At 41.2% G+C, this 12,716-nt stretch overlaps 1 protein-coding gene across 1 annotated transcript in view; it reads right to left on the minus strand.

Annotated features, from left to right (window-relative positions):
- Nucleotides 1–367: 367 nt before the first annotated feature.
- OTOL1 (otolin 1) overlaps nucleotides 368–12,716 on the minus strand; it is a 37,918-nt gene continuing 25,569 nt past the window's right edge. The window contains exons 4-5 of the mRNA XM_022575496.2: nucleotides 7,123–7,194; nucleotides 368–6,462 (exon numbers count right to left, since the gene is read on the minus strand). Coding sequence (XP_022431204.2) covers nucleotides 5,564–6,462; nucleotides 7,123–7,194 — 971 coding nt within the window. The 3' untranslated portion in view covers nucleotides 368–5,563. The remainder of the gene's footprint in view (nucleotides 6,463–7,122; nucleotides 7,195–12,716) is intronic.

Consider the following 12,716-nt stretch of genomic DNA (forward strand, 5'->3'; position numbering starts at 1 on the left):
AGACAGGAATAAAGACGCAGACCTACTGGAGAACGGACTTGAGGATATGGGGAGGGGGAAGGGTGAGCTTTGACAGGGCGAGAGAGAGTCATGGACATATACACACTAACAAACGTAGTAAGGTAGATAGCTAGGAGGAAGCAGCCGCAAGGCACAGGGATATTAGCTCGGTGCTTTGTGACAGCCTGGAGGGGTGGGATAGGGAGAGTGGGAGGGGGGGAGACGCAAGAGGGAAGACATATGGGAACATATGTATATGTATAACTGATTCACTTTGTTATAAAGCAGAAACTAACACACAATTGTAAAGCAATTATACCCCAATAAAGATGTTTAAAAAAAAAAAAAAAAAAAAAAAAAAAAAATCATTTTGTAAGTGGCTTCACAGATATAGAATATAGTAATTCCCAGGACTCAGGATGACCCATTTGGGGCTGGGTTAAGAGATAAAAATGGATTAGACACCCACTCAAAAGGAGCATCATCGCCAGCAACAGGAGACACGTTCCCCTTCCATACTTGTAAGCTCCTCTTTGCAACCCCGTGGAACCGCCCAGTAGTCCCCTGTCCCCACAGGAAAAAAAAATTCTGTAGCTCTTTGAAACACAATGAAACATAAAACATGGCATTTCATGAAGCCAGTTTCTTAATTAGGAAATCTAAGAAGTCACAGTTTTAGTTACTTTGCAACTAGACTGGTAGTTTGTCATTGTTGTTTTACATTAAGATGGAAACCAAAAGCAAGATAACCTGTGAGCATCACCTTGTAGAGAGATTTACAACCACCACAGCAGCTTGGACCCCATCAATCTTCATTCACTGAATTAATGTGCTGGTGCTGGGGAAAGGGCAATAAACAGATAAAAATCCTTGGAGTCCTGGAACTTACTTCCTAGTGGGAAGACAGAAAATAAAGATCAGTAAGGGAAATATATATTAGATGTGGTGAGTGCTGTGGAGAAAAAAGCAAGGATGAGAGGATGAGAGACAGGACATGGGAATGCAATTTAAAATTTAAAATTTAAAATCAAGTAGTCAAAGACCTTACTGAAAAGGTGATATTTGAATAAAGGCTCTAGAGAGAGGAAGGGGCCAGTCATGCAGTTACCTGGGATAAGAGCCATTTAGGTAGAATGGCACGTGCAAAGCCCTAGCCCTAAGTGGAAATATGTGAGTGAATTTGAGAAATAGCATTGAGGGCAATGCCCAGAGTGAGCGTGGAGGAGATGGCAGAGTCAGAGGGAAAGCAGGGGCCCGATCACACAGGGGCCTTTCCGGTCATAGTAAGGATTCAGCTTCTACTCCCGATGAGACAGGAGCTTCAAGAGGCTTTGAGCAGAGGAGTAAGATGATCTAACTTCCTTTTTAACAGGATTGCTTTGATTAAAGGAGTTGGAGACAGAAATAGGAGATACTGCCTTTAGACCCAAGCAAGAGGGGCCCCTGCCCTGGGCCCCATATTGTACGGGGTCCTGCATAAAACAAACACAAAACATGTACATTTATGATAGTACCCAGGGCATCCTTCTTAGCAATCAGGCTCAATTCTGGCACAGCACAACCTTCAGTCTTAAATATGTATTCCCATGACTACCACATTTTAGACCCTTTTAGACTCTTCTCCACACCTCTTGCCATGTGTGCATCAAACAAAAGGTGACTGCCTCCAAATGCCATCAAGGCTGCAAACATGGGAGCTGGACACTGCTTAGGAATGTGGGGAGGATTTGAGAAATGGATGTGCCTAATTAAGAGAAGTACGACTTCACTTACTAACTTCCTCTTGGAGAGCATAAGTGCCATAGATAACAACATATTATGTCTCAGTTGTGCTGAGAGTCCATTTCCTTGCTTCTCTTTGTGTTCCAATTCAGCATTCTTGAGATATTCACGAATGGCCCAGGGTTTGCAATGGTTGCATACTTAATGGCTAGAAATATTAAACAATTCATATCTCTCTAAATTTGTATTTATGCAGGTCAAAACAAAATTCATGCTGGAGCTAAATTCTAGAATATTGTTTCAAGAGATGACGAAAATGGCAATATAAGTGATCATAGTTTATAGGATGAAATTTAAACATTTTGAAATATTGTTTACAATAGTGGTAATGTACCATCTGCAACCCCAGTTACAATACTTGAACATGATGTGTAGATGTTGTGGCTCTTATTGCTAGTTCAGATGAGCAAAGTTTCTCCAAACTGAATTGAAATTAATATGTTTAATTAATTTTTAAAATACAAGGACTCAACAAGAGTGGTCTAATTTGATAAAACTATCAATAGAACATCAATTACATGGAAATCTTGGTTATGTGGCATATATTTTACGGAAATTAAGTTTTAAAAATAACATCTACAGGATAGACATATAGTAATTCATAACTTAAACTCTTTCTATACTCATCCAAATATCACCTACCCATTAAGAGAACACCCAGACACACACAATAGTAATTCAGTCATCTATGTTTTGCTTACTGTTGGTCATATAAAAATCATTAATTGTTTCTTACTTTTTCAACACAAGAGTATACGTTAAAGTAGGAGGATAGAACATATTTTAAATAACTTTGTTAGATTGACTCATAAAGTTCAAATATTTAGATATTTATTATGTTGGGTCCCATTTGTACTTTGGCCCCTTGTATCTTAGGGAAATCCAATTTGGAGGTTACTGCAATAAAAAAATCCTGGCAATAAATGATGGTGGTCTCTTCAGGGTGATGGCAACGGAGATGTGAGAAGTCATCAAATTCTGAATACTTTCTGAAAGAAGCACCAGAAGGATTCCTGACAGACTGGATTTAAGTGTGAAAGGGAAGAATCAAATGACACAAGGTTTTCAGCCTGAGCATCTCCATAAAAAGTTGCCATTATGTGAGCTAGGGCAGGATGTAGGAAGAGCAGCTTGGGGAGACTTTCAGAAGCTTGTTTTGTCATGTTAAGCCTGAGATGTATTTTAACTCTCAGCAGTTTTTTTTTTTTTTTAAATACATTTATTTATTTACTTACTTACTTTTGGCTGCATTGCGTCTTCACTGCTGTGCACAGGCTTTCTCTAGTTGCGGCAAGCGGGGGCTACTCTTCGTTGCGGTGCGTGGACTTCTCTTGCAGTAGCTTCTCTTGTTGCAGAGCATGGGCTCTAGGTGCACGGGCTTCAGTAGTTGTGGCACGCAGGCTAAGTAGTTGTGGTTCACGGGCTCTAGAGCGCAGGCTCAGTAGTTGTGGCGCACGAGTTTAGTTGCTCCGCGGCATGTGGGATCTTCCCGGACCAGGGATCGAACCCGTGTCCCCTGTTTTGGCAGGTGGATTCTTAACCACTGTACCACCAGGGAAGTCCTCTCAGCAGTTTAATACTCTAGGCAGGCATTCAGGGGAGAGGTCAGGATATGCGACAGTCATTAGGGTAGGAGCAGGATATGGGTTGCATTCAAATCCTTAGGATGCAAGAGATCCACTCTTTGTTTTTGGGCTTTCAACGAGATGGAAGACATGGTATAGTTGAAAGAAGGGACATTGTTGTGCCACTTCACCCTTGTAGCAGAGAGTGGCATACAGAACCCAGAAGTCACCTCCCAAAGCCATCCCAAAGGCTAAGAACTTCCTTAGTTGGGATGCCCTGAGGAAAATTCATAACTAACCACCAACCCTGGATCCTAACCCTAAACTCTTAACTTAAGACTTCCTACAAAATGTTTACCACAAACACACATGTAAGACACCACTGGATATCATCTATCCTCCATGTGAATTTTTCCTCTCTTACTGGCCCTCTGCCCAGCTGCCTTTTACATCACATCCTTTGATGTGGTTTATCTTCCATCTTCCTAGGTTAGTTGGTCTCAGCCTCCCAAATCCCTCTGACCCAAAGATGGAGAAGGCATAAAGAAAGAAATATATCTATAAGACAATACAGAGAGACAAAACTCTAAGTTCCTGGAATCTCTTCACTATCCCATCCTCAAACTGGAAAAGAAAAGTCTAAGTGCAAATATCGCTGTCTTAATCATTTGTGAATTCTTACTCTCCCTGTGACAAATACAAGCAAAGCCACAATTAAAGCAATATTGCAATCTAAATAGAGAAGAATTGCTGAAGCAAGGGCTAAATGTCAAGAGTAAACTTTATCCCAGCCTGCGGGTAATCTTTGGATGAGACACTAATGCAACATTTCCAAAATTGGCATCTTACAGAACGCTGATCCATGGGATGCTGCTTGATGAGTTCTATACTCAAAATAAATGGACAAAGCAAAATTCAACAAATTTCTTTTCTGTAGGAATATCAGGGACTACACTAACATGCTCTATGAATCTTTAAAAGGGAGATAGAATACAGCATTTCCAACATTTGTTTGACACAGAACCCACTCCTTGCAGTAGCTCATAATAACAACTTCCAGTAATGGTTTTCCTCTGAACACAGTTTGAGAAGCACTATTCTAATATATATATATACATATATATGAAGATCAAAAATAAATTATGTTTTTCAGAGCTTGTTTATCTGGCAGAGCAAGGCCAAAATGTTTCCCATCACCAACGCCCTGATTTGACTCACCAAGATTTGCAAATCTGCATAACTATATGCCTTCATTAAACCAAATTCGAGTCAACAAATTCACTTCTTAATAAATGAGGCTGTTGAGTTATTATATATTCACAGCTTTAAATATTCACATTGCAAGTGAATTCCCAAATACCCACCTGTTAAAGCAATGTTATCACTGAATAACTAGAATTAATTATTTTAGAGATGATGATAATGAAGCCAAAGAATTTATCCAAATTAAGTGTTCTTCCATGAAGAAAGGGCTGAAACTTTAGATCAATAATGATTTAATTTTACTCTGAAATCTTTGGGGGACATTCAGTTCTTCTAAGCGCAATAATTAGATGAATCGCTGGATCTTTGCTATGATGAAGCAATATCTATATCAACTTTCTTTTTACCTTTTACCCAACACACAAGTCCATATAATACAGGTTTTTTATGAGCAAACCCTTACACACTGATTGATCTTAAAAATACTTTAGCTAGTCTTTACTATTCTTTCTGTGTATTCTCCCTGAATTAAACTAACATGGGAATAGTTCTATTTTGTGGGAAGGCAATCCTCCCAACAGAATTAGAAACTTTTGAGAAATACCTACCCATCATATGTCAGCTGTTAGCCTCACATTCACACTGAAAAGAGTTACACACATTTTTATGAGACAGAAAATATTTAGTAAGAATATATTTATTTATTACAAATTTCATTCATATTTTTGTATACAAATATTATTTAAAGGGCTTGAGAAATGCCATTATAATGCTAAATGAAAAAGGCTAGCTACAAAATTAATAGACACATGCTCTCAAATACATATAAATATTTTTTAAAGGTGATGTTCTAAAATAGGAATTATTGACTCTAGGCGATATAATTTTTTCTTAATTTTTCTGTATTATTTTTATAATCATGAAAAAAATGAAGCTTACTTTTTTCAATAGCACTACCCAATGTTACCTCACTTATTCCACTAAACCCAAACTACTGTGTTGAAGATACAAGTTTATGGTGAAATGCCAGGGTTTTCCTCTGGGTACAAAAGGAACCCAGTAAAAACGCTATCATCCTCAGCACTGACATACACCCCATTCCAATCTTTTGAAACTTCCAGCCAGACTTGGTCCCCTGCTTTTAATTTCAAGATGATGAGGAGAGAGGCCTGGTCTATTTCATGACCATAGAGTGTTTCTCTGGACTTGAACTGCTTCCTATTCCAGGCCACCAGGCTGATCTGAGCAGGTCGGCCCCTCACGGTGACGTGGTAGGAAAAAACATATGCCCCAGGAATACTACAGTTAAATTTCCCAGTGACAGGGCTGTAGTTCCCTTGGTCGTTATAGAGAACCTTGTCAAACTTGATAGGGGCATTTGGAGGGGGGAAAGGCTTGGATAAAGCAGCACTGAAAGCTGACTGTGGGACTCTGGCCACCTCCCCCTTGGAGCCCTTGAGACCCCGAGAGCCCTTCTTCCCAATAGACCCTCGGAACCCTTTGCTCCCAAGTTCACCCTTTGGCCCTGCAGGTCCCACAAGACCAGGAGGACCCAACTCTCCCTTTTCTCCTTTAACTCCTGGATCACCTTGGGGCCCAGGCAGCCCGTCTGAACCACTTTTCCCTTCCATTCCAATATCTCCTTTGCTACCTTTTTCTCCTTTCATGCCCTCCTCGCCTTTTTCTCCTTTTTCCCCCCTCTCCCCAGAATCTACACAGTAGCCCTTATCCCCCATCTCCCCCTTGTCTCCCTTGGCCCCAGGCTCTCCATTCAAGCCTGGTGCACCCACAGCCCCTCGGTCTCCCTTATCTCCTTTGGTACCATTGGCACACGTGTCCCCCTTGGAGCCTTTTTGTCCTTTCACTCCTGCCAGGCCAATATTTCCTCTATCCCCCTTAGGACCAAGTCCACCTGAAATGGAAAAATTAAAATAATGGTTAAGGCTCACATATGGTATGACCAGTATGCTATTATCAGAGAGCTCACAAAATGAAACAAAACCTCTTAACTGGAGCTGGAAACCTGCTTCTTGCCTGAGCAATGGCCATGCAGAGGAGACTCTTACACTGAGCCATTCAAATCAAGAGACTCCCTCATAAAGGAAAGAGTTAACGCTACTGAGAAGCAACAGCTTATATTTAGATCTTATATATCTAGTTTGTCTGTTTGTTTGTTTGACTTTTAAGATAATGAATATTAGAACTATAGTTGCCCGTTGTGTTCCATTATACTTTGCATTTTGGTCCAACCGAGCTATTCTCCTAAATCTCCATATTGTCCATCCAAACCCAAAATCTTACAGGCAAAAAATCTGCAACCCAGGAAGATTTAGAGATCTTTTTCCCAAGGACAGCGAGAAAGAGGTGCAGAGTTCAGATACTTTTACCACTTCCAGATTCCTACACCAGTGCTGATAACACTCCATCCAATCAGTACACTAAATTATTAGAAGATTATTACTAATTGATATTTCCATCTTACCTCCCTGATAACTTTAAATACAAACAGGAAGAAAATTAAGGGCCATACTGCACACGTGACTACACACAGTAGATATACTTTATACACTACCTGGCACTCCAGGTTTTCCTGGGTATCCTGGAACTCCATTTGTTCCTCGCTCCCCACGTTCTCCCTTAAGTCCTAAAATGATACCAAGATTAACTTTTTTCTAACTATATTAGCTATGATATAAGAAACACCCATTTCACAACTGTGTCACATTCTAATGCTTCCTTTACCAAAATGTGTAAAGGTAAAACAATATGGAAAAAGAATTTATTGAGCAACATTAGGAATATTTTATTCCAATTGATGGTGAACCATTTAAAGTATATTTGGAGGTAGTGCCAAATCTCTTCAAACAGATTTCAGCTTTTCCCTCAGCATTCTTGTAGCTCTTCAAATCTCTTACAAAACCTATGACATTCTGCCTTACATTTGTATGTCTGTGTTTGTGCTCTTCTTATTACGAATTCTGAATGACAGTTAAAAGGTCCTCTTTTTTTATATCCCTCACAATGTGTGAGAGATCGTACCGTGCACCATATAAGCTAAAACACAGAGCACAACACTCTGCAGTCAGCTAAAACTATTCATGATAAAAACCCACACAGGGGGCTTCCCTGGTGGCGCAGTGGTTGAGAGTCCGTCTGCCGATGCAGCGGACACGGGTTCGTGCCCCGGTCCGGGAGGATCCCACATGCCGCGGAGCGGCTGGGCCCGTGAGCCATGGCCGTTGAGCCTGCGCGTCCGGAGCCTGTGCTCCGCAACGGGAGAGGCCGCAGCAGTGGGAGGCCCGTGTACCGCAAAAAAAAAAAAAAAAAAAAAAAACCCACACAGGATAAAAAATATTGTCCTTGATATACATAAAGCACCAAGGAAAAGCTAATTTTCATTTTGCTTGGAATTTTCTTCATACACTCTTTGGGCAATTATAAAGCTGTGAAAATTCATGTTTGAAAAAAATAAAAATATCTGGGCTTTTAGATATTTGCAATATTACCACAAAATGGACTTTTATACTGGGCCTGGCCAAAGGCCCATCCTGTTACAGTGCAGCCACTCTAGATTTATTTTAATTGTAACTAATAATAGCAAAAATAACAGTAACAATAATAGCTAACTCTCATTGAGCACTTACTTTGCACCAGGTAATGTTCCAAGCTCTTAACATGAATTTTTAAATTTCAAACTTTTAGTTTAATATTAATTTTTATTTGATAATAAAACAGCCTCTCATATAACAGGGAGGCTCACATAACAGAGCACATTTCATCAATTGGAATATTTTTCATTTACAAAAGTTTGTAGCATCTCCCATCAAGAAAGGTAGAGCACATATTTTTGTCACCACTTTCATCACAAAAGAAACTGAGGTATGAAAAAGTTTAGCAATCTGTACAGAGTCAAACATAACAGTATATAATATTGGTTGGCATCAACTTACCAGCCATATTATTTATGATATAACCAACATATTTTGTTTCATTTTTTCCAGGGAAAAAGAAACCCTAAGTCAAATTAAAAGTCATGAGAAGAGGGGGCTTTTCAAGATGGCGGAGGAGTAGGAGGACATGGAGTTCATCTCTCTCGACAAATGCATCAAGAATACATCTACAGGGCTTCCCTGGTGGCGCAGTGGTTGAGGGTCTGCCTGCCGATGCAGGGGACGCGGGTTTGTGCCCCGGTCCGGGAAGATCCCACATGCCGCGGAGCGGCTGGGCCCATGAGCCATGGCTGCTGAGCCTGCGCGTCCGGAGCCTGTGCTCCACAGCAGGAGAGGCCACAACAGTGAGAGGCCCGCGTACCGTGAAAAAAAAAAAAAAAAAGAATACATCTACAGATGCAACAGTTCTCACAGAACACGGGCTGAACACTAGTAGAAGACCTTGGACGCCAGAAAGGACAATAAAGATGCCTGCATAACCAGGCAGGATGAAAGAAAGGGAGAAAGAAGAGGAGAGGAAATGGGATGGAACCTGCTCCCCAGTTGGGGAGCTGAAGCAGAAGAGAGGTTCCCACATCTGGGGAAGCCCCCTCACCAACAGAGAAACTGGTTGGGACAGAAGGGAAGCACCTGAGGCTGTCAGAGGAGGGTGGAACGGCCAGTCTGTGGCAGAGAGCACAGAGTGAGACCTACACAGACAGTCCATGCAACAGCACTGCATGCCCCACACTGGGACGTGTGTCCACTGGTGCGCACGGCAGTGGGAGCTGGAGCGTGCGGACTGGAGCACAAACCCAGAAGCAGTACTATTGTTGGCTGCGAGGAGACAGCCGATAGGGATGGGAGGGAGGAAATATGCAACTGGGAATGCCTGTAGAGGAAACCTGGACTGCCATGGAAGCAAGGCACCACTGTTGAGTGACATGCAGGGGATGGAGCCACCACTGCAGCCTCTCTCCCCATGCACCAGCCCCTGCCCATCCCTGCAGGTGCTAGGAGAGGGCCCTGACAGGGCTGGCCCTCACACACCTGCCACTGGGCACTAGAAAATGCTCACACTAGGCCAGATCTCTTGTGCCTGTGGCTGCCACTTCCCTGTACATCTGTCGCCACTGGAGCTCCTGCGACCCAGGCAGCCATGCCACCTCCACGCCATGTCCTCACTGGGGCAGGCCCAAGTGCTCCAGGGCAGCCTAGGGAGCAGAATCCTGTGGGTGGCCCACATGCAGAAGTGGGGCTAAAATCACAGCTGAACCCCAGGGGCAGGGTGACTAAGGAAGAGGAACAAAAATCTTTCCATCAGTTGCACAAGCTACATATTAAGGCCCTGTGATCAGCTTAGTAGACCCTGCATCTATGGATCTGAATGGACAATGAGTGTTCCCACAAATGAAACTGGTCTAGCTCTGGCAGCTGTGGACTTTGGGGGCAGGCACACACATGAGCTGGGCCAGATCAGAGTCTGACCTGTCCTCACAGTGCCCACAGCAGGTCGAGAGACCAACCTAGAGGCACTGGAGGGCCTACTGGGGAGGTGGAGGTGGGCTGTGGCTCAGAGCAGGGGCTAGCACAATGACAGCTGAGACCCCAGGAAAATATTATTATTACTATTATTATTATTATGTTTTGATTTGTTCTGTTGCTGGCTTTGTTTTTTGTAATTATTATTCTTTATTCTTATTTAGTAGTTTGGGGGGTTTTAGGTTTGTTTGGTTTTTCTCTGTTTTCTTTTCTTCCTTTTTATAATTTTGTTAATTTTTTTGTTTTTATTTTTATTTTTCATTGTTCTGTTTTTTTCCTTTTCTTTGTTCTATTTTGTTTTTATCTTTTTTTCCCTCTTTCTGTTTTTTCTTTTTATCCTTTTTTAAATTGTTTTTGTGTGTCTGTTTTTGTTTGCTTTATTCTTCAGTTTGCATTCTGTTTAAGTTTTGTTTTTTGTTTTCTGTTTGTGTGAGTTTTGTTTTTAATTGTTTGATTTCATTTTGGGGTTCTGTTTGTCTGGTTGTTCTCTTGGGTTTTGTTTTCTTTGGTTTTGTTTTTGTTTCTTTTTGTGTGTGCATGAGTGTGTTTTCATTTTTGTTTGGTTGGTTTTGCTTTTACCATTTGTCTGGAGCTTTGTTTGTTTTTTGGTTTTATTGCTGTTGTTGCTATTTGTTTCTGTATTTGCTATTTCTCTTGGGTTTTGTTTCTCTTTTTGTTTTCCTTTGTTTTCTCCCCCCACCCCTTTTTTTCCCTTTATTGCTGTGATGTGTGGCTTGTGGGGTCTTGGTTCCCCAGCCGGGGGTCAGGCCAGAGCCTCGGGGAAGGGAGCACTGAGTCCAGGATGCTGGAATGCCAGAGAATTCCTGACCCCAAGGAATGTTAATTGATGAGACCTCTCACAGAGGTCTGCATCTTGAATACAAGACATGGCTCTACCCAACTGCCTGCAGGCTCTAGTGCTGGATGCCTCACAGCAAACAACAAGCAAGACAGGAACACAAAACCACCTATCAGCAGACAGGCTGCCTAAAGTTGTGCTAAGCTCACAGACACCCCAAAACACACCACCTGACATGGCCCTGCTCATCAGAGGGACAAGATCCAGCTCCACCCACGAGAACACAGGCACCAGTCCCTCCCACCAGGAAGCCTACACAAGCCACTGGACCAACCTCACCCACCAAGGGCAGACACAAGCAGCAAGAGGAACTATGACACTTCAGTCTGTGGAAAGAAGACCTCAAACACAGTAAGTTAGACAAAATGAGAAGACTGAGAAATACGTTGTAGAAGAAGGAGCAAGGTAAAAACCCACAAGACCAAATAAATGAAGAGGAAATAGGCAGTCTACCTGGAAAAGAATTCAGAGTAATAACAGTAAAGATGATCCAATTCTGTTAAACAGAAATGTTTAACAAGGACCTAGAAGAACTAAAGAACAAACAAACTGTGATGAGCAACACAATAACTGAAATTAAAAATAAACTCAAAGGAATCAATAGCAGAATTACTGAGGAAGAAGAACAGATAAGTGACCTGGAAGATAGGATGGTGGAAATAACTACCATGGAGCAAAATAAAGAAAAAAGAATGAAAAGAAATGAGGACAGTCTCAGAGACCTCTGGGACAACATTAAAGGCACCAATGTTCAAATTATAGGGATCCCAGAAGAAGTAGAGAAAGAGAAAGTGTCTGAGAAAATATTTGAAGAGACTATAGTAAAAAACTTCTCTAACATGGGAAAGGAAATAGTCAATCAAGTCCAGGAAGCACAGACAGTCCCATACAGGATAAATCCAAGGAGAAACAGGCTGAGACACATATCAATCAAACTAACAAAAATTAAACACAAAGAAAAAATACTAAAAGCAGCAAGGGAAAAGCAACAAATAACATACAAGGGAATTCCCATAAGGTTATCAGCTGATTTTTCAGCAGAAACTCTGCAGGCCAGAAGGGAGTGACAGGATATATTTAAAGTGATAAAAAGGGTAAAATCTACAACCAAGATTACTCTACCTGGCAAGGATCTCATTCAGATTTGATGGAGAAATCAAAAGCTCTACAGAAAAGCAAAGCTAAGAGAATTCAGCACCACAAAACCAGCTTTACAACAAATGCTAAATGAACTTTTCTAGGCAGGAAGCACAAGAGAAGAAAAAGACCTACAAAAACAAACCCCAAAAAATTAAGAAAATGGTAATAGGAACATACATACTGATAATTACCTTAAATGTAAATGGATTAAATGCTCCAACCAAAAGACACAGATTGGCTGAATGCATACAAAAATAAGACCCATGTATATGCTGTCTACAAGAGACCAACTTCAGACCTAGGGACACATACAGATTGAAAGTGAGAGGATGGAGAAAGATATTCCATGCAAATGGAAATCAAAAGAAAGCTGCAGTAGAAATACTCATATCAGACAAAATAGACTTTAAAATAAAGACTATTACAAGAGACAAAGAAGGACACTACATAATGATCAAGGGATCAATCCAAGAAGAAGATATAACAAGAGTAAATATTTATGCACCCAACATAGGAGCACCTCTATACATAAGGCAAATGCTAACAGCCATAAAAGAGGAAATTGACAGTAACACAATAATAGTGGGGACTTTAACACTCCACTTATATCAATGGATAGCTATCCAGACAGAAAATTAATAAGGTAACACAAGCTTTAAATGACACATTAGACCAGGTAGACTTAGTTGATATTTA

The sequence above is a fragment of the Delphinapterus leucas genome, chromosome 4 (assembly GCF_059928025.1).
Source record: "Delphinapterus leucas isolate spDelLeu-1000000601 "Yukka" chromosome 4, BTC_Dleu_Yukka2, whole genome shotgun sequence".
Taxonomy (NCBI): Eukaryota; Metazoa; Chordata; class Mammalia; order Artiodactyla; family Monodontidae; genus Delphinapterus; species Delphinapterus leucas.